Below are 18,972 nucleotides of genomic sequence, written 5' to 3'. Positions count from 1 at the left end.
TTTTCCGCTAATTTCGAAATTCATGAGATCCCATTGGGTTCATGATAAACCTCGTGGAATACTCTTAAAAGTTCTAGCTGCCCTTACCTCGCTTCTTCCAAACTTTCTTCGAAAGTGAAAGTTTCTACTGTTTTCTGAATCTATGAGATATTTTCCTGTTTGTGACACAAACCATAAATTCCAGAAATTTGAATGTCTTTCTTGATCACGATTACATTTTTCAAAATTCCAAAAAAATTTTTCGAATTATTATTTCAACTTCTGCCACAGTAAGAATATTTTTGTAGCTTTTCAGAGAGTTGAAAATCTCTGTATGAACATACAGGGTGATTCAGGAGGAAGTAGCAAATTTTCAGGTATTGGGTGCCTCAAAATAAGCATGAAAGTTCCTATAGACGTGGACAACGGACATGTGTTTAAATGCAAACGGTGGTATTTTTTTAAATTATTAGCCAACGTGTTTTATTAATAATCATTAAATGACACTTTAGCACATTTAATAAAAATGTTGAACTTACCCTTGAATTTCTATATCCACCTATATAGGAATTTTTATGCTCATTTTGAGTCACCCAATACGTACTGAAATATTGTTACTTCCTCCTGAATCACCCTGCATAAAATTTGGGAGTTTTATGGGGTTTAGTTCATATTAACTAGAATTCAGAAGTTTGGGAGCTCTATGCCATTTTTCAACGGTTTTAAATGATGAGAGTCTAAGAATTAATCACAAGTTTACTTCAAATTTAATATGGAGGCTAATTTGGGATTCGGTAAGGATAGTAAGTTAAGTATTATGCTTGCTGGTCAGATGGATGGTAAGATTCTGCTTATTAAAGCCGATATAAGGGCAGAAAAGGCAAGGGCAAAATCCATTTTGACCATGTCCAACGCAATGCTGAAAAAGGCTCTTTTGCGAATCGCATTGAAAGGAACATTTAGGGCAAATAAATTCCTGAAGACTGCCTTCCTTTTCCAAATTATCATCTTCTTCAAGTTGGGGCCGTGCTTCAATTTTCACCATAATGTTCTGTGGGTAGTGTCTGCGCATGCGATGCTCCAGTAGCCGATTAACAGAATCCCTTCTTCCCGCTGTAAAAGGGCACAAAGGGCAATCGATAACGTCTCCCTTAAAGTGGCTCTTCATATGCTCAAACAGCTCGACTTCCTGTGGAAATTTGCTCGAACATTTGGAGCAGGAATGCTCCACTGGGATCTTCAAATTGGACGCTACTTTGTGAGAGCTGATTTGGTGTTCTAAAAGGGCATTTCTTTTTAAAAATTCTCTGGAACACACTTTACACCTGCGCTGACGCAGCAACACATTGCCCCCGTGATGTCTGACTTGATGAAGAATGAGTTTTTCCTCTTGCAAAAAAAACTTGTAGCATACCATGCAGACGTGTTTGTCTTTATGGAGGGCTAGAATGTGGTTCTTCATGCTGTAATTTGAGGAGCAAGTTTGATTGCAATGCATGCAGGTGTGGCACGTGTGTCGGTAATATAAATGTGCCCTCAAGGCCCCTTTAGACTTTGCTTGGTAAGGGCAGAAAGGGCAGGGAATGCTGCCGTTGTTGTCCTTGCTGTGGGTTGAAAAGTGTTGGTAGAGATCATTTTCAGAATGAAAGCTTGCGAAACATGTAGGGCAAATATATGACCCAGAGTAGGGTTTTTCGGCGAAAACTGGATCCTCCATTTTGATTATCAATTCTTCTTGTTTTAAATTGGCTGCGAAAGTTTCTGCATTTCCAGAAAAATCATCGGAGATGATGCGGACATAAGATCTGAAAAAAATTGGTTTTCAGATGAGTTATTTTATCAACATTTTAGTTTCGAGGACAATTGCGGAACCTCTTTGAGAGTGAAGCAATGATAAGTAATGAGATAAAGGAGATGCCTTAACCGATTTTAGAAATCTATTACAAGAACCAAAACAAAAAATTCTTTAAGCGGTCTTAACGTTCCTTAAACCCAAGAAAAAGCTGTGTTTCTTTGGTGTGCCCTCTCATGGTAAGTCAAACTATGCTCATACTCAAAATATTTGTCGCATTGCGAGCAATTGAACTTCATTTTCTTCTTATGCTCTTTAAGGCCATGATTAACAAGATTACTCTCCTTTAAGAAAACTTTGGAACAAATACTACACTTGTTGGTATCCTCGTGAGCAACCTTAACATGGTCCCTAAGGCTTGGTCTACTGGCAAAGTCCTTTCCGCATTTCTGGCAGGTCATGTTACTCGAGTGTCTGTTATAGAAATGGTTTGCAAGTAGTTTCCTTCTGTCTGTTTTGTAAGGGCACAAGGGGCACGGCATATCGCCTTCCCCTTCGTGTTTGAACATGTGCCGGAATAGGCCTTTGAAAGATCTAAATTTCTTTGGGCACTTTGTGCAAGGAAAAGGACCTTCTATTAAAGCTTGATGGCTGGTGTTTGTAGTGTTTGGTTTCAGTTTTATTGGGACTATAGCGTCTCTATCGGATAATGAGGTGAAAACGTTCATAATTTCTAGTTCGATTGAGTTGGTTTTCGTGATCAGTTTCATGGTTATTCTGGAATAAAAACGTACATTTAAGGAGTTTACATGTGTCAAATGTAATCATGGCAAATTTATTTTAATAACAGATAGAAGAATAACATAGTAATTTCGAAAATGCAATTGAAAAACTTGAAAACTGCTCAAGAGCCCGCAAAACAACTTCGAAAAAAATTAGTTAGGAGCGCGTTGCGATAGGTGACGCTAGCGGCGTTGCGAATTAAGCTTCACTAATGCTATTATATAACTGAACTGTTGCCTGATAGGTGGCGCTATTAATTGAATATCAATGTTTATTCAAAATGTACATTCATCCATCAAGTCAAGAAACTTGTTTTTGGATATCTACTTTCCTCGCTCAATTCGGAAAAGATTAATTTGGGATTTAAAGACTTAAATTAAAACGCGTGTACCGCACAGAGGTTCCGAAATTTGATGTCTCAATTATACGAGGGAGAGATTTATTCATCTAGAATCTACAGGGTAAACCTATCGAATTGATGCAAAAACTGTGTCTCATAAGAATGCCATATGCTGAGGTATTGTGGATTGCCTATATTTGTGGTTGTTTGAGCCAGATTTGAGTTTGTTCATAACGAGAACTTATGTTCGCGTAGAAAAAAAAGGTATTTAATAATAATTATTATATTAAACTCATTAAAACATAACTATATTGATAATATAATGGTTATTAAAGAAACTTTTCTTTTATCACTCTTTATGCTTCAAAAACATGTGATTTGAAATAAACGAATTATGTGAAAATTCTTTGTCGCAATACTGACATTTAAACAACTTTTTCCCTGGATGTTCCTTTGAAACATGTGCCTTCAAGTCTTCTAAAGTGAACAGACCTTCCCCACAATGACTGCAATACTGCAAGATATATTCCTCAACTTCAAGGTATTTCTTACGTCTCAGATTGACTCGTTTGTCCACTTTATTCATATGAATGGTCTGAACGGTATTGGACATTATACAACAGTTCGGATAATCTTTCAGGTGGATTTCAGCAAAAACTTGGTTTCTGAACCGTTTTTGGCAAGAATCACATTCGAATATGCGATATTTTCCATTTAAAACCATCTCGGTGTAGCCGTGTCGACGGTGTATAGGTTCAAGATCAAAACTTTGAGGTAGGGTTGTTTTGAGGGGATCATCGCGGTTGGAATCATCCTCATTAGGAGGTTCGTCGTCGATTAAGGTGGAGGTTTTTGTAAGATCCTCTCTACAAAAAAAAAAAACAAAAATCATCACATTTTTAGCTAGAAAGTTAGCTTTGAGATTAGCAAATTTTGAGGTTCAATTTAGATTTTTAGGGTGATTGGGATTAATTAGATTTCGACCTGAAATGTACGTTTCCTAGGTTATTTCAGCATTTTGAAATTTCGAGTTGCTTTCCGGGTCGAGAAACTTATTGCTGGAAGATGTTGGAAATTTCAAGATTGATAGAGACGCACCCTATTTTTGTTATTTTATTTAAAGATCATTTTTGAGAATTTAAAAAATGATATTAATTCATTGGCGTACTGTAAGAACATCCACCTTGAAAGTAATTCAACCCATGGAAACAAGTCCAAAGTGTATTGTATCAATTTATCGCCCCTTTAGAGGTTGATAGAAACGTCCCTGGACATTATACTATATATTATAGTATCAAATGAGGTTCTTGGCAATTTTTGAGTCTCATTCAGTGGCGTAGGCATTTCTGAGAATTTACCATTTGAACATCCCCTGATAAGAAATTTTACAATGAAGCAACTTAAAAGACTTCTTCAGTTAAATTTTATTGAACACAAAATAGACAAATCACTCATTATCCCCGCTATCAAAGCAGCCTTTAACATGTAACTTCAGTCCCTGATTGGTCGTAAATCCCTTCCCGCACAGCTTACACACGTAGGGCTTCTCCCCAGTGTGCCCCCTCAAATGCACCTTATAAGGCGTCCACTGCCTAAATCCTTTTCCACAATAACCGCAAACATGGGGCCTTTCCCCAGTGTGCGTTCTTTGATGGTACCTCAAAACATAGCGATGCTTGAACCCTTTTCCACAGTCCTTGCACACAAAGGGCCGGTCCTCAGTGTGTGAAATTTTATGCTTTTTGAGATTATCAGAGTCTCGAAATCCTTGCCCGCAAATATCACACAGACAGTTCTTCTCCGTGGGTTTATTCACGTTTTCTTTGGTGTGCGCTTTGTCTTGATGATATTTCAGGAGATTCAAAGTCTTGAATTCGAGCCTGCAAATGTCACACCAGAGCAGTGAAGGGTCTGCCCTAATTTCTACCTTGTGGATGCAGGTCTGATGCCTCAGCAGAGCCCTTTCTTCGAAAAAAATTTTGAAACAGACAACACATGTCTTTTTTTTGGTCTCGTCATGCCGAAACATGTGCCTCCGCAAATTCGATTTGCTATTAAAGGTTTTGTCGCATATTTTGCAAGAAAAAGTATCCGTATGCGTTGAGGATAGATGATGCAGCAAATTTCTTTTTTTAGGGGCCTTGAAAGGGCACAAAGGACAAGGGATTTTGCCCTCTTCAGGGTGCTGTCCCATGTGAACAGCCAAAGACTTGAGGGTGGTGAACTGAGTGGGGCATTTGAGACAGGCGAAACTTTCTTTGTGGAGGTTTAAATGGTCTTCGGCCTCGGTGCTGCTCTGGAAAGCAGTGGAGCATATCTGGCAAATGTACAAATCCAAGTCTTGGTCGTGCTGAAGCGTAAGTTCTTGGTCGCAATGCTTCTTTTGGTGAGTTGTTAGCTGCCTTATGGTCCTGAATGTTTTGGGACATTTGAGGCAATGATGGGAATGCTTGAGTTTAGTACTTGAAAGAGCGTCTTTGGATTGGCATTTGACATGGTGGTTTCCTAGGAACCTCACAGAAGAAAAAGTTTTGTCGCAGATGGTGCATGGGAATGGTCCGTTTTTCGGGGCATTTGTGGTTTCGGTTTTGATGTTATTGAGTCTAAAATAAAATGGACATATTATAGATCAATTGTATTGGATAATATGAAACAAGTTAGTTTTCACAGAAAATCTTTAAAATCTGGCAACGTGGCGTTCACTTTTACTGCTTAATACACTGCTAAAGAGAACAATGCGACTAGCAGACACCGGTGTCTGCTGCGACTCTATGGTAAAATTTTCAACTAGAGGATCAGTGTAGACACGTTTTGAGACATCGATTAAGGGTTGAAGGGGTCATGGTGGACACTTTCAGTCGAGCAGGAAATGCGTTTGCGGACAGAAAACGACGCGTTTAGGCTTTTTGTATGTTTTTTTAATTTTAGGACGAAGTGTGTGCTATGACTCTGTGATGTGAATACGAGAATAAAGTTAATTGCAGGTCGGTACAACTATCACAAAAGTAGTGACTATAAAAATACACGATAACTTTTTGCCCAACCCAGGTATAGGATGTCTTGTGGTGTCTGCCAGGGGCTAGGAAATCCACATATTTTCCTAGGCCATGGCAGACATTACAGTGAATTTTACGCTTAGAATTTGAGTCCCTGAGTTCTGGCACAGCAAAATGTGCGATGATGACGGACAAGTGGACAGTGTTCCACGTCAGAAGCACCGAAACCAGATGATAGCCAGATTTACTAGTGGTGTTTGAGACCATGCCAGGAAAATTCTTTAGAGCAACGAGAATTTTCTCATAATAAAACCAATAAAAAAGCTTGATGTTGTTCCAGTGGAGCTAATCGATGCTGATGGAACATCTCAGTTAAATACCGAAGATTTTCAATGAACTCCATAAGCCGGGCGTTGATGGACAAAACGAAGGAAACATAGGACTCAGAAGGAACGCCGCTAGGAATAGGACTTCTTCTGGAAGTTATTAGGATTAGTTCATGAGATTTTTTGGTGAGGGAGCGAATCTAAGTACTACTACTTCTTCTTCCTCTTCGATCCACCTCGGGTCACCCCGAATGAACTAATAGGAGGTGTTAATGCCGACACATAAGTTACCAGTATCTGCACAATGCGTTAGGCGTTACATAATGTATAAGAATTGCACAGAAAGTTAGAAAGATGTGAACTTTCCGTGTTATGTTCTGGGTGGCCCAGAAGAGATAAACGGTAGGTTAAATTGTGGCAAAGTTACATAAGGAGGCACTCAATCAAAGTCTTTTTTTGGAGAATTAGAACATTCCGAAAAAGAAACGGAAACTTGCAAAGGTGGTTTTATTTCTTCCTGGCCCTATTTGACAAAATATTTTCAAAATAAGCATACTTTGCTACTGGCACTTTTTCTCACTCCTCCACAGTTCCAACTTCACTTTCTTAAATACAGAGATTTTTAAAATAATTTTTTGGAATCTACCGGACCTCCTAAGAACAATTAACTGGCTTATGTTTCACCGAAATGTGATTCATCAAAAATGAGTAGTGGGAAAACTCTTTATCACAAAACTGACATTTGCACAACTTCTTGCCCAAATGCTGTGTGGAAATGTGCACGTGTAAGTCCGAGCTGCGCAGAAACACGTCATTGCAATGATTGCACAAATAAACGTCTTTCGTTGCATGCACTTTGTAGTGTTTCATCAAAGTGTGCTCACCCGCGAAACGATTCAAGCAAAACTTGCACTTGTATGGATATGAACTCGCATGATGCTCGTTCTCATGCTTAGATAAGGCCCTTTTGTATTTAAACCCTCTGTGGCAGTACTTGCACGTGGTATGCTTTTCGTGGACCTTCTGGTGTTTTTCCAGAAGAGTCTCTTTGTTTTTGCCGTTAAATCGCCTGGAGCAGATCTGGCATTGGATATACTTGTGAGTTTCCTGGTGGATTTCCATGTCTATCTGGGACTTGGTGAAGTAGGTGCAGCATTTGCTGCATTTTAGGTATCCGAGAGGGTTACTGGTTTTTTCCCGCTTTTGAGTTATTTTGTTTCGGGCTTCAGTTATGCAAACAATATCATCTTCGTCTTTAATGGTAACTCTGGAATTAAAAGGAGTAGGGATTAGTACTTGAAGATGGTGGGAGTGGAGGTACTATAGTAAGTTAAGAAAGTTAGTTCTCAATATGTCTGCTGTAATTTAATAGAACTCCTCAATATCTAATGCGCTCATATATACGCATGATAAACCTTGAAGAGACAAGTTTTTCCTAATTTATTTACGTTCGCGATTTTACCATTTTTTGGTTTTTCTACTCTTAAGAAAAAAAAATCCGGGATATTTTATCATTTTGGAGAATCGAAACCCAAAATTTGACTTTTTATATCTACAATTTGGAATTTTTAGTGCTTCGACCCAAACAAAATTGTGGAACTTTCAGTTCTGTCTTGCATTTATAGCACATTTTTTAAAAAGGTTTTGTGGTTCGAATTAAGACAAAAGAATTTGAGTTTATGCTCAAATTTTTGAGCAAAGAAGTCGTGTAATTTAGATATTTGTCTTCAATTTTTTTTAATACCAAAGTGAAAATTATCGGCACGAGTTGGGTAATTTTCTATTTTTTATACTTCAAATGATAGAAAGACCGAATGTAGCGTTGATTTCTACAGTTGGTCCTCCCTCTTTTGGTAAATGAGGCACTAATTTATAACGACGAAATCGAAAAAAAATGAAAAGAATAATTTTTTTTGAACTCGTGAGCAGTTTCAGACTTACCTTTAAAATTAATACAAGGAAATTTTGACCGTTTTCAACTCATAATTAATAAAAATTTAGGTACTTGATACGTCACACACGATTTGATTTCATGTGAAACCAAGCGGAGCGACTTGAAAATCAAGTCAAGCCATGAATCAACGTTTGAAAAACAAAAGAGCGCCGCGCTGTTGCCAATTACTAATATAGAGACAATCCATACCCAAATCCAGGCCATATTTACGTTACTCAACAAAATTTATTAATACAATGAAACTCACAAAAATCTTATCTAAGTTAAAACTAAACATTTTGTTAAACGAACGCAAAAGCCATTGGAAAGAATTTTATTTACTTCTCAGGAATATCTTTTATAGCTTGTACAAGATTTCCATGCTTCAAAGAAATGTGATTCAATAAAAATGAATCATGAGAGAACTCTTTTCCACAAAACCGACAACTGCACAGTTTCTTCCCCAAGTGTTGAGTGGAAATGTGCACGTGCAAGTCCGAGCTGCGCAGAAATACATCGTTGCAATGCTTGCAGAGATGAATCTCCTTTTCAGCGTGCAGTTTGTAATGCTTCATCAAGTTGTGCTCCCGTTGGAAGGTGTTTAGACAAAACTTACACCTGAAGATGTATTTGGATGAGTGGAATATTCGCATATGGTTCACCCAGGCTTTCTCTTCTTTAAAGCGCTTTTCACAGTGGCAGCAAATGTAGGCAACCTTATGGTGAGATTTGCAGTGCTCCGTATGGTGATTTTTGGCCCCTTTGCCACTGAATTGCTTGAAGCAAATTTTGCATAGAAATCCTCCATGGTGGTGAGTTAGGTGAGTCTCCATTTTCTTGGGTGTCAAGAAAACTGCTTTGCACTGATCGCAAGTCAGCTTAGAAACGTTGTGGGATTCATCGTCTTCAACAGATATCCTGAAAAGCACTAAACTTAGAAGGTGTTTATTGTTTTCAAAGTAACATTATCTATTAAATTATACAGAGTTAGTGTAATCCCCCCATAGCTCTATTCCTGGCAGGAATTTGAAGAGTGGTAAATGCAAAACTTATTGATAGTAAGGTACAACAATATTATCTTCGAGTAAACAGTGAATGAGTCATAAAAGTGTGACAAATTAAGGATATATTTTTTTTAATGGATCACCCTACACATTTTTTAAATTTGTCAGTTAATCTTTATCGCGTAAACATATTATTTTTCAAGTGAGGCATTTTTTTGTTTAAGTTTTCATGACTGTCTAAGGTACTTAATGAGCTGTGCAGACAGTTTCCCAGACTCAAAAGACGTCTTAAGTTTTACTTCCAAAAAATGACTAAATTGAGCTTGAATTGAATTTTCGTGACTTGTCCCTACGCCCCTGTTTTTGATTCTTCAGACTCTCCAAATTACCCAAATTGAAATTACATTTAGTAAGCCGATGACGCATAAAATTTCATTGGCGCCACAAAAGTATTTTAGAAACTTTCCAAATTGCCAAAAAACTTTGAAAAAAATTATAAAATTACGTTCGCAATTCTTCTTAGTGAATATGATGAACTTTAATAAGTGAGAAACTGATTTATAAAAGAACTGTTTCTTACGATTACTGCTCTATAAAACTTTATAGGCATAACAAGGGTTTTCAAAATTTTCCAAATTTTGAAAGATTCTTATAAAAATTCAAAATTTTACATCTTCTATGCATCTGTCGTGTGATCCCTCATACTCTAAATGGCTCAAATTGAATAACATACTAGGAGAGTGCTTATAAAATGCCATTTGCGTAATACAGTTGATACAGTTCATTTGTTAAAGAAAAATAACTTGTTGAAGAAAATGATGGTTTGCGCCTCTCGCACTTTTACGACCCACCCTGTATACTTGAAAATAATTTTGTAATATAAATTCGTCTTCTTTTTCGTGCCCTTAATAAATTATCAAGTTAGTAGTTCTCAAATTTCTGTTAGAAAATCAGCTTTGAGGGACTTACACTGAAGTCCCAATCATTTACAATAAAACCTCCAACTCAGTAGATAACATTACAATATATTAAACAACAGGCAAAATCAATGAGTCAAAATGTGTCTCTTCAAATGCTGCGAACTCTTGAAAGCTTTCTCACACCTATTACACTGAAAAGTTCTCTCTTCATTATGAGTCTTCGAATGCTTCACTAAATACCTTTTCTTCCTGAACAACTTACCACATACACTACACTGAAACGTCTCTTCAGTTTGTTCTGAAGACTCATCTTTAGAAGACTTGATGGGCTTTATCAATGGCTTGACATCTAGGTGCTTTTGCTGGTGCAGCTTCAGGTAGTAAATGCTCAGAAACGCCTCATTGCAAGATTTGCACTTGAGCAATTTCTTGCAAGTGTGGATTTTGCTGTGGTTGTTCAACTCACTCTTCATTATGAACTTTTCAGGGCATTGTTCGCATTGGAAGAGATTCTCCGTGGAGTGAACAGTCATGTGGCTCTTCAGAGAAGAAATTCTCCAGAAGATCTTTCCGCAGAGGTCGCAATTGTATGAGCGCTCTTTAGTGTGGGTATTGAGGTGAGTTTGATAGTTAAACTTCCTTTTGAAGAGTTTATGGCAGATTTCACATTTGAAGATTTGAGAGTGGTACAATGAGTGCAGGTCCAAGTCTTTCATGCAAGTAAAGGATTTTCCACAAACAGAGCATTGGTGAGTCCCCCCTTTGGGTGACTCAGAACTCTCAATATGGTCACCGAAATTCTCTGTGGATAAATGCACCGTATAGTGCAGCTTTAAGGAGCTACTCTTCCAAAACACTTTTTGGCAAATGTGACACTTATAAGCTCTCTCTTTGGTGTGAGTGTTCATATGGCTCTTGAAGGTATCCTTTCTCTTGTATCCTTTACCACATACCTGACACTCAAAAGATATTTCTTTAGAATGGCTTACAAGGTGACGCTTCATATCCGAGAGGTATTTGAAAGTCTTGTTGCAGGTATTGCACTTAAAAAGCCTCTTCTTGTTAGCTGAGTCTCGGTCTTCTTCTGAGTCTGATTTAGATGAAGAGGTATCGAGTTCGCTGGAGGGAAAAAGGTGTTCTTCGTCATCACTGGGAGGTTCTTCTATTTTGATGGAAGATACAGGGAGTGATAGCGAAGCCCTAAAACTTGTGAATATTAGCCATTTTATTGATCTTTGTGGTTAGTCCAGGTTAGGCGTCTGGTTTAATTAAGTATCCAGTGTTGCTCAGTTGTGACCAAACTTCCTAGAACTTAAAAATAATTCGGAAGTCTGGCAACATGTTATGCGTGATTACGATTGGAGGACAGCGTCTTCTGTCAGGGTTTTTCCGAATTGAAAACCAGCGCCATTTTACCATTGACATACCACAAAGGAACATGACGCTTGGTGGGGCATAAAACCAAGCGAGCAATTCTGTCATTAAATTTGACATAAAATGTCACGTGTCTGTTTATGTTCTGTAGCGCTCTCACTTGTAGATAAATTTTTTAATGGGTCCGAAATATAAAATTGCCCTAAAACAGTTCCTATTTTCCTTACTTAAAATCACTCGATTAAGTATTATAATGTCTTTTTATATTTGGCAACCTTGCGCAATTTCTCTTATACATTCTACGAATAAAATAACATTGCGACGTTGCCACTTCCATGATTTTAAGTATTTTCAGGGAAAGTGCGTGTAGCAAACCCGAGTCAGGCAATGAATGAGGAGTCTAAAAGTAATCGTAATCATAAAAAATTGGGTTTCAAATATAATTTTTCTCTCTGAGCGCTGTAATGGATTGCTTTAATACGGTGTATCTGGTTTTTACTGTTTATGTCGTCTTCGTCCAGTGCGTTGCTGGCATAGGAGAATCGGAATTGGAAACCTTAGTTATTGCATTTAATTCTGTGTTTAGCTGCTCTCGGTGAACATCCAGGGACATTAAAATTTAAGAATCTGCTCAAATAACCTCATCGAAACACAATGATTTCGATACCGATCTCTTTTCTAAGAGTTTTGAGATTTTTTGAAAATCTTGATACGCCACTGAAAATTACAACTTTGAATGGAAATATTCATTAAAATGCGTGTAGGACAATTGCGTTGGAGTGGCAAAAATTGGGGGAGTCTTTAAAGGAGTTCAATAATTTTAGAAAACTCTCTAAATTTTATTTAGTTTCGGGATTTCAAAATTTTTAGATATCAGTGATTTTTTGAACGCTACTGAACTTGAAACGTCGATTCCTAACGGAAATAATGATCGCGACTGAGCTGAGTCACTTCTTCAAATCATCATTAACAGAAATAAAACAAAAACGTCTACAATTAAAAATGTAATTTATTTTAATGCATGTTTTGACCACATAATGAACTATTAGGCAAAATCATGCTTCAGACCAGCCCTTCATGTGACCACTATTACCGCCCACTAAAACGACATTGTCAGCTTCAATGCACACCGAGAACCTTTCACTCAGAATCTCCTCCATCAACTTAGAACCCAAACTTCCCAACCCCAGCAGAGATATATGGCAAACCTCCACGGGATCCCCGTTGAACTCACTGAGAGCTGCAGAGAACTCGGCTTCAGCTGCGAAGGTTATTAGCTGAGCCTCCAATTCTGAGGTTGAGATACTTCCATTTGAGTCCTTGTCAGCTTGAGTATTAAAATCTCCGTCTTCATGGATTCTTTCATCGATGTTAAATTTTTTAGATTTCGGAACCTGATCGGACATGTCTACCAGGGATTGTTCTTCTGCTATGAGCGACTTACGCGGTTTTGCTAATATGGGGTTAACTATGAGAGTTAAGGGTGTTGGGCCAGCTTTTTTGGAAGCTTTGATAATAGTGGGATTGTTGATCTTTGCTGTTTCCGGATATAAATTTCCAACGGCAAGAGTGTTAAATAACTTCGCTTTTGATCTTGGCTTATTCGTTAGAGACGGCACACGGGTCATCACCAGGGGGCCCCCTCTTTGAGTCCCATTTGTTCTGACTAACACCATATTACCCTCTTTTTCATCAACGGCCAATATTGGGGTTCTATCTAGTGGTCCACTAAACCTGTACTGTTTGAAATCGGTGGATCTAATGAAGGTCCGATGGATTTTCAGGTGCGATAAAACGGCTGCTTTGGTACTGTAAATGATACCGCATTCAGTGCAGATCAGGGTACTTTTGTAGGGCGGTTCATCGTACCTAAAAAAGGGGGAGTTACATAATAGGCAAATCAAAGTTTGGCTAAGCTGGAATTTTACAAAAAACTTCTAAATTTTGATTTATGTTCCCGAAAACGGCAGGAGGGTCAAAGGAACTGTTTACGTGGTAGTGCATATTATGTTTAGTCCGACTATTATAATGGGATATTTGTTTCAATGAAAATTTAACTCAAATTTTCATAACATTCCTCTATCAGGTTTCGTCTTGTATCTTCCGAAGTTCAGCTGCGAAAAATCTGCAAAAATTCACAGAGGTACTTGGTACATTTACAGTCAAGCCGTCCTGCCAAGATGAAGGAGCTCAGATGAAATTTCAAATTATGGAGAATTAGTTTAGAATATGCCGAAATGTTCATGTTCAAGTTGTTAACATGAACTCAAATTTGATTTTATTAGTCCTGTTTAGGTCTTAATTTTTCACTAATCTAAAAAGGCGTTTAATTAAAGAGGCAGTTACTCAGCTACACTCACTCCTTCACCCTTTTGGAATGAAACTAAAGCCCTTATTAGTTTTATGTGGATTTTTCTCAGTCCCTTTCTCGTTTCTGCTTAGTCTAATAAAGTAGCGTAAAATCAGGCCAATTTTCAAAATAACTAGATAATTTTGATTTTATTAACATTAACAGTACTCGTTCTTGCTGCTGATACAAAGGATATAAAGCAAACCCAAAATTTTAGCCAACAAATCCCATAAGAAAACATCACATATTCACAAATTTACTCCTAATTCTTCTCGTCCTTCATCACATTGATCACCTCAGTGATGTAGCTTCGTGGCTTAAGTCTTTCATTTTACCATCGTTTTCACGATCATCTGTGGATTTCTCTTCACTTTTAACACGAATCTCAGCAGCTCTATCCCCCTCAGAGAGAGACTCTACTTTGCTAATAACAGGCATTATAGGCTTCGCCTCTGTCTTAGTTTTAAGGTTAATTTGAGGAGTCATCTTGCAGATATTGCTTGGCGAGGGCTGCTGTAGAATTACTACATTCTGCCTTTGCTTATTGGGCAGAAAAACCATTTGAGGTTGCGTGATGTTGGGCATGAAGACTTGCTTGGACTGGGCAAATATCAAGTTGGATTGAAGAGGTATCGCTATAGGAGGTTTTGAAATTGAATAGCTTTGGCTTTCAGGTCTCTTATGCTGAGCTATAAAGTTGGACACTTGCTCAACTAGATAGTTAGGTATGAGGCGTTTATTGACCACCATCATCGAAAAGCTCAAGACGGAGTTTACGGAGTATTCGAATATTTTGAGACGTATCATCTCTTCGAGTAGTGTGAGGGCTAAACTAGTGTTGCAAGCTTTTAAGGGTGTGGATGGGCGTTTCTTTACGGTTTTGAGGGTAGTGGAAAGTTTGCAGCGAAGGCAGCTTTTCAGGTGAGTCATTACGGATGAGTCGCAGGTGAATTGACGTATTTGCCTTTTAGGTTTTGAAGGATGTAGTGTCGTCCTAGAAATAAGGCGAATGTTAATTACAGGCAAAAGAGACAATTCTTTAATTCTAGTTTTTAAAATTTCCATTTAACTACCCGAAAGCTCGGTAGCTCACTCAATTTTCAAAATGTGCATGCATTTTTTCATTTTACCTACATTAGTGATTTTAACTCGTCAAAGTCAGAGATTCAGCTAAAGAAACTAACAATTCCCTCATCATTAACTAAAAAACCTGTGGCGGGATCAAGGTACTTTCCAATTTGACAAAATGGTGAACACTGCACAAGCGAAAAATTTTTCTAATAAGTTTGGCCTCGATTTTATTGGTGTAAAATGATAATTTGTAAATTTAAAGAAACTAGTTAGTTTTTGCCAAAAAGGTAAATATAGTGTGCAATTGAAAAATATTATAAACATCAATGGAAAAGTTTGTGCGAATGGACATGATGAAGGGAAAGTCTGCATAAGGAATGGGCATTCGAATGGAATCATGTACAAATGGAAAGGGGATGTTGGGCAATCTGACGACACATGTTTCTACTTGTTGGCCTCATCAGGCATGTGTGAGTGCAAAGTTGGAGTTCACGCATCATACTGCGCATCTCTGAAGACATGCAAATGCGGATGTAGCCTGAAAAGGATAAAATGCTTGTGGGGATCATATGCATATTTTTTTCTTTTTCATCCTTTCTAGTCTACACTCACATGTGTGGTTATGGACGTCTTTGGACATTCGCAGTATGATGGGTGTGTACTTATTTGGCCAATAAGAAGCCAATAATAAGAAACACGTGTCGCCAGGTTCTTTGACATCCTCTTTCCTTTTGCGGACTAGCCACTAACTTTCCCTTTTTTATGGAGGGTCTCAGAGTTCTAAGACGTTATTTTCTTAACATTTCCTAACACAAAGTGTCACCTTATTAAATCTTGACAAAATAGTGAATGCATAAGGTAAGTGACCAGAGCTAACTTGTTTTTGTTTTTTAAGAGGATCTGCCCCCAGACATATAAACTTGGTTCAAAGACGTTTTGGAAGTCGACACACTGTGGGATGGGTCTCCATCCAGAAGCGCCGACCTACTAAACTCCACCCTTGTCTTCTTCACTCTGGATATCCCCGGGTTGCAATGCGAAGCAATACTTTGGAAGGGGGGATTATCTTGTGGAATTGTTGCATTTCTATATTTTCATCGTTACTCTTCTTCAGTTGTGCAGTTGTGCAGTTGCTCACTTTTAAGCAGGATTGTTTCAAATGCTTGGTGGCTAGTAATGGACCGAATCACGAAGTAATCTATTTCTCTTCTCATTTTCGAACTAGCCAGTTTTCTACGTTCTTGATAATGTTTTTTCTCCATCCTGCATAACTTCAAATTAGTTGTCGCTTGTATCGATTTTTTCTTGCCTGCTAATGATAATCTTGTATATTTTCATGGAGAGGGGGTTCAAAGTTCCTTGTGCTGAAGGGTTATTTATCGATTCATCAATACTTTCGTACTCAATAGTGGCGAACTTTTCCTTAAAATCTTATTCTAAGAGCTCTTCCTTGATAGTAATTCGATCGGGTTCAATTTTAATCTCAAGATATGCAAAAATTTGTGTTGCTCTAAAAGTGGCGGATAGAAGCGAAACTTTCACTCCAGCAATCACAAATGTAACTATTTTCAGAGCTTTCTCTCGGCCCCTTTTCCCTTTATGAGCATACCCAAGATACATATAAAGTTATACAGGGTGTTAATGAATACCTATTACATACTTGTAGGGCATACAGGAGGATTGAGAATTGACCAACTTTTATTAATAAACGCATATGCGGAAACGCCGTGTTTGATTAATATGAGCATCACTAATGAATCTAGCCATGGCTCGAAAACGGTGCGCATATGAATTTCTTAATAAAAGTTCACTTTTCAATCCCCCTGTATGCCCTATAATTATGCAACACGTATTCATTAACACCCAGTATATTATATTTTTAGTACACGGAAGAAGGTGGCCCTCGGCTTTGGTTTGAACTTACAGACCTACAATGAATATTTATTACTTAAGATACAAGCAATATTCAAGCAAATTTACATTCGAAGACAGAATCTGCAGATTTAAGTACTTACGAAGTATAGTAGTAAGTAATTTTAACGATCTAGTTTCTGAGGAATATGAGAGTCAAGAATTTTAGAATTGGCCAAGTGAAGCCTCAATTTCCTGAAAAATTTGTTAAAATATGTACAATTTTTGTTCTTAATATGTAGATCTGCGGATCCGACTAAACTGAGTTATACATATCAGGCCCATCTTCGGGGAAAGGTGAATCTGCAGTCCATAATCTCTGAGCACAAGCTATGGTTAATCTAAATTGACATTATTTAAATATCATCAAATATGAATTACTTAAATGGTAAAAAATCCACAAATATAAGTTTGCACGTAACTTTCTGTATTATACGTTTCATAGTCCTGTGAGAGGGTCTTTTCTTACAGACACTTTGAATTGACTTAGGAGACACTTGAAGAATTTACTACCACATCAAAGTCCGGAATTATTCAGTTCGATGTTTCTTTTTACTATAAAACTTTTGCGGGTGTCCCGGTTTGGACGATTTTGCTCGTGGGCGTTGACCTCTTCTCATTCCTCTTGCCCTGTTTTCTAGATGAAACTTTACCACGCTTCCTTTGAGAACGAATTGCCCTTGAATCCGAATTAAAATAGACGGTATTGGACTCAGGAAGAAGTTTGGGTAGTGTTGGATGCAAAGGCGAATTCCTGCTTATTTTTCTCTTTTTTTCGGGCCCACTTAGCTGGGAGAAAGACTCCGAATTCTTATCAATTTGTGGTTGTAAATCTGCCGTGTTTACTGCTGTCTCTAATGCCGGGGGCGTAGGCACCTTAGTGAACTCTACGCGCAAATACAGCTGATCCCTATAGACAAGAAATGGAGGATATTGAGTATTGCGTTCAGAATTAATGCTGAAATTTGCCGTCGTAGGAGGAGAATTTTCCTGCTTAATCACGTTTGGAGTGTCATAAGGGTTGAATTCCTGAAAATCTTGTTCCAGAGGCTCTTCTTTGATACTAATTTCGTCAGTCTCAATTTTAATCTCTCTGGATGAAGTTCTGTCGCATATGGAGCTTATTGGAGGATTGGAGGAGGCTTTAAGGGCACATTGGGGGTAGAGCAAGACGTCGTAAAGCGCAACTTCCAATTGTCCAAAAAACGGCTGTTTATTTGCGTTTGCAGACCTGTAATTGATTGTTAATTAGTACAAATAATTTTCAAGCAGAATAAGGAAATGAACAACACGTCAAAGGTAGAACCACATTTATTGGACAAAACAAAGTTTCAGGGCAATGTAAGTTATACTTAAGTCATTGAATGTGTTTTTAAAAGGTGCTCCTGGACCTCCTTAAAACTAACATATGTAACATTACAAATACGACATTTATACTGCTTTTTCTCAGTAATTTTCCTTTTTTCGGTAGCGCCCGAATTAACAAAAGTTGAAAAAGTCCCTTTTCCTTGTTCTGATCCACCTTTATTTTCGAGTAACATTTTAGAAGCATCATTTGGTTTTGGAGACTCTGCTGAACGAATATTCGACAGAGGTGTAGACTTAGAAGCAATATCCTGATTTGTTCGAGAGTGGCTCATGACCACAAAGGTCCCGGAAATTAAGTTCCTTTTAACGATGATACGCTCAGGCTCTCGTTTCTGCATAACAACGCAAGATTTTTTCGTTTCTTGCTTGGTTTTTTTGAACTTTCTAGTTTTGCCTGTTGTTTCCAATTGAGTTCGCTTTTCCCCCTCAGAAAAGGTCAAGGTTTTGCCGCGAGAACTTCTCTGTCTCCCCTGCGATTTCGGCTCTTGAACTGATCTCAAGGCCCTAAATGAACTTCCATCCTCAAATCTCGATCGCTGTGAGGTACCAAAATACAAAGATTCCATACTTACAACTTTAACATTTCTTCCTTTTTTTGGTTGAGAAGTTACAAGCGGTGCTATTGAAAGTTGGGAGGAACTCCTTTGATTTTCACTATTATCAGAAGATTTGTTATCTGAGTTGGAAGTTTCAATCAACCCACATAATGGTTTTGGTAATATAAATTTGGCCCTCGTTGACATCGATGCAATAGGGGTTGGAGCTTCCATCTCGCCTCTTTCCTTCAATTTCTTCACCGATTGTTTAAAGGAGACGGTTGGAAGA

The 18,972-nt window shown here is 38.0% G+C and overlaps 1 protein-coding gene across 3 annotated transcripts in view; it reads right to left on the bottom strand.

Moving 5' to 3' along the window:
- Positions 1–772: 772 nt before the first annotated feature.
- LOC136414528 (zinc finger protein OZF-like) overlaps positions 773–18,972 on the bottom strand; it is a 183,432-nt gene continuing 165,232 nt past the window's right edge. The window contains exon 4 of one of the 3 annotated variants that reach the window (XM_066398627.1): positions 773–1,784. In XM_066398627.1, coding sequence (XP_066254724.1) covers positions 788–1,784 — 997 coding nt within the window. In that variant the 3' untranslated portion in view covers positions 773–787. Of the gene's footprint in view, positions 1,785–4,300; positions 5,498–10,183; positions 11,274–18,972 lie in introns of those variants that run through there. The other 2 variants (XM_066398618.1, XM_066398621.1) reach the window with 2 other exon arrangements.

The sequence above is a fragment of the Euwallacea similis genome, chromosome 17 (assembly GCF_039881205.1).
Source record: "Euwallacea similis isolate ESF13 chromosome 17, ESF131.1, whole genome shotgun sequence".
NCBI lineage: Eukaryota > Metazoa > Arthropoda > Insecta > Coleoptera > Curculionidae > Euwallacea > Euwallacea similis.
This window is presented reverse-complemented; position numbering and strand designations above follow the sequence as displayed.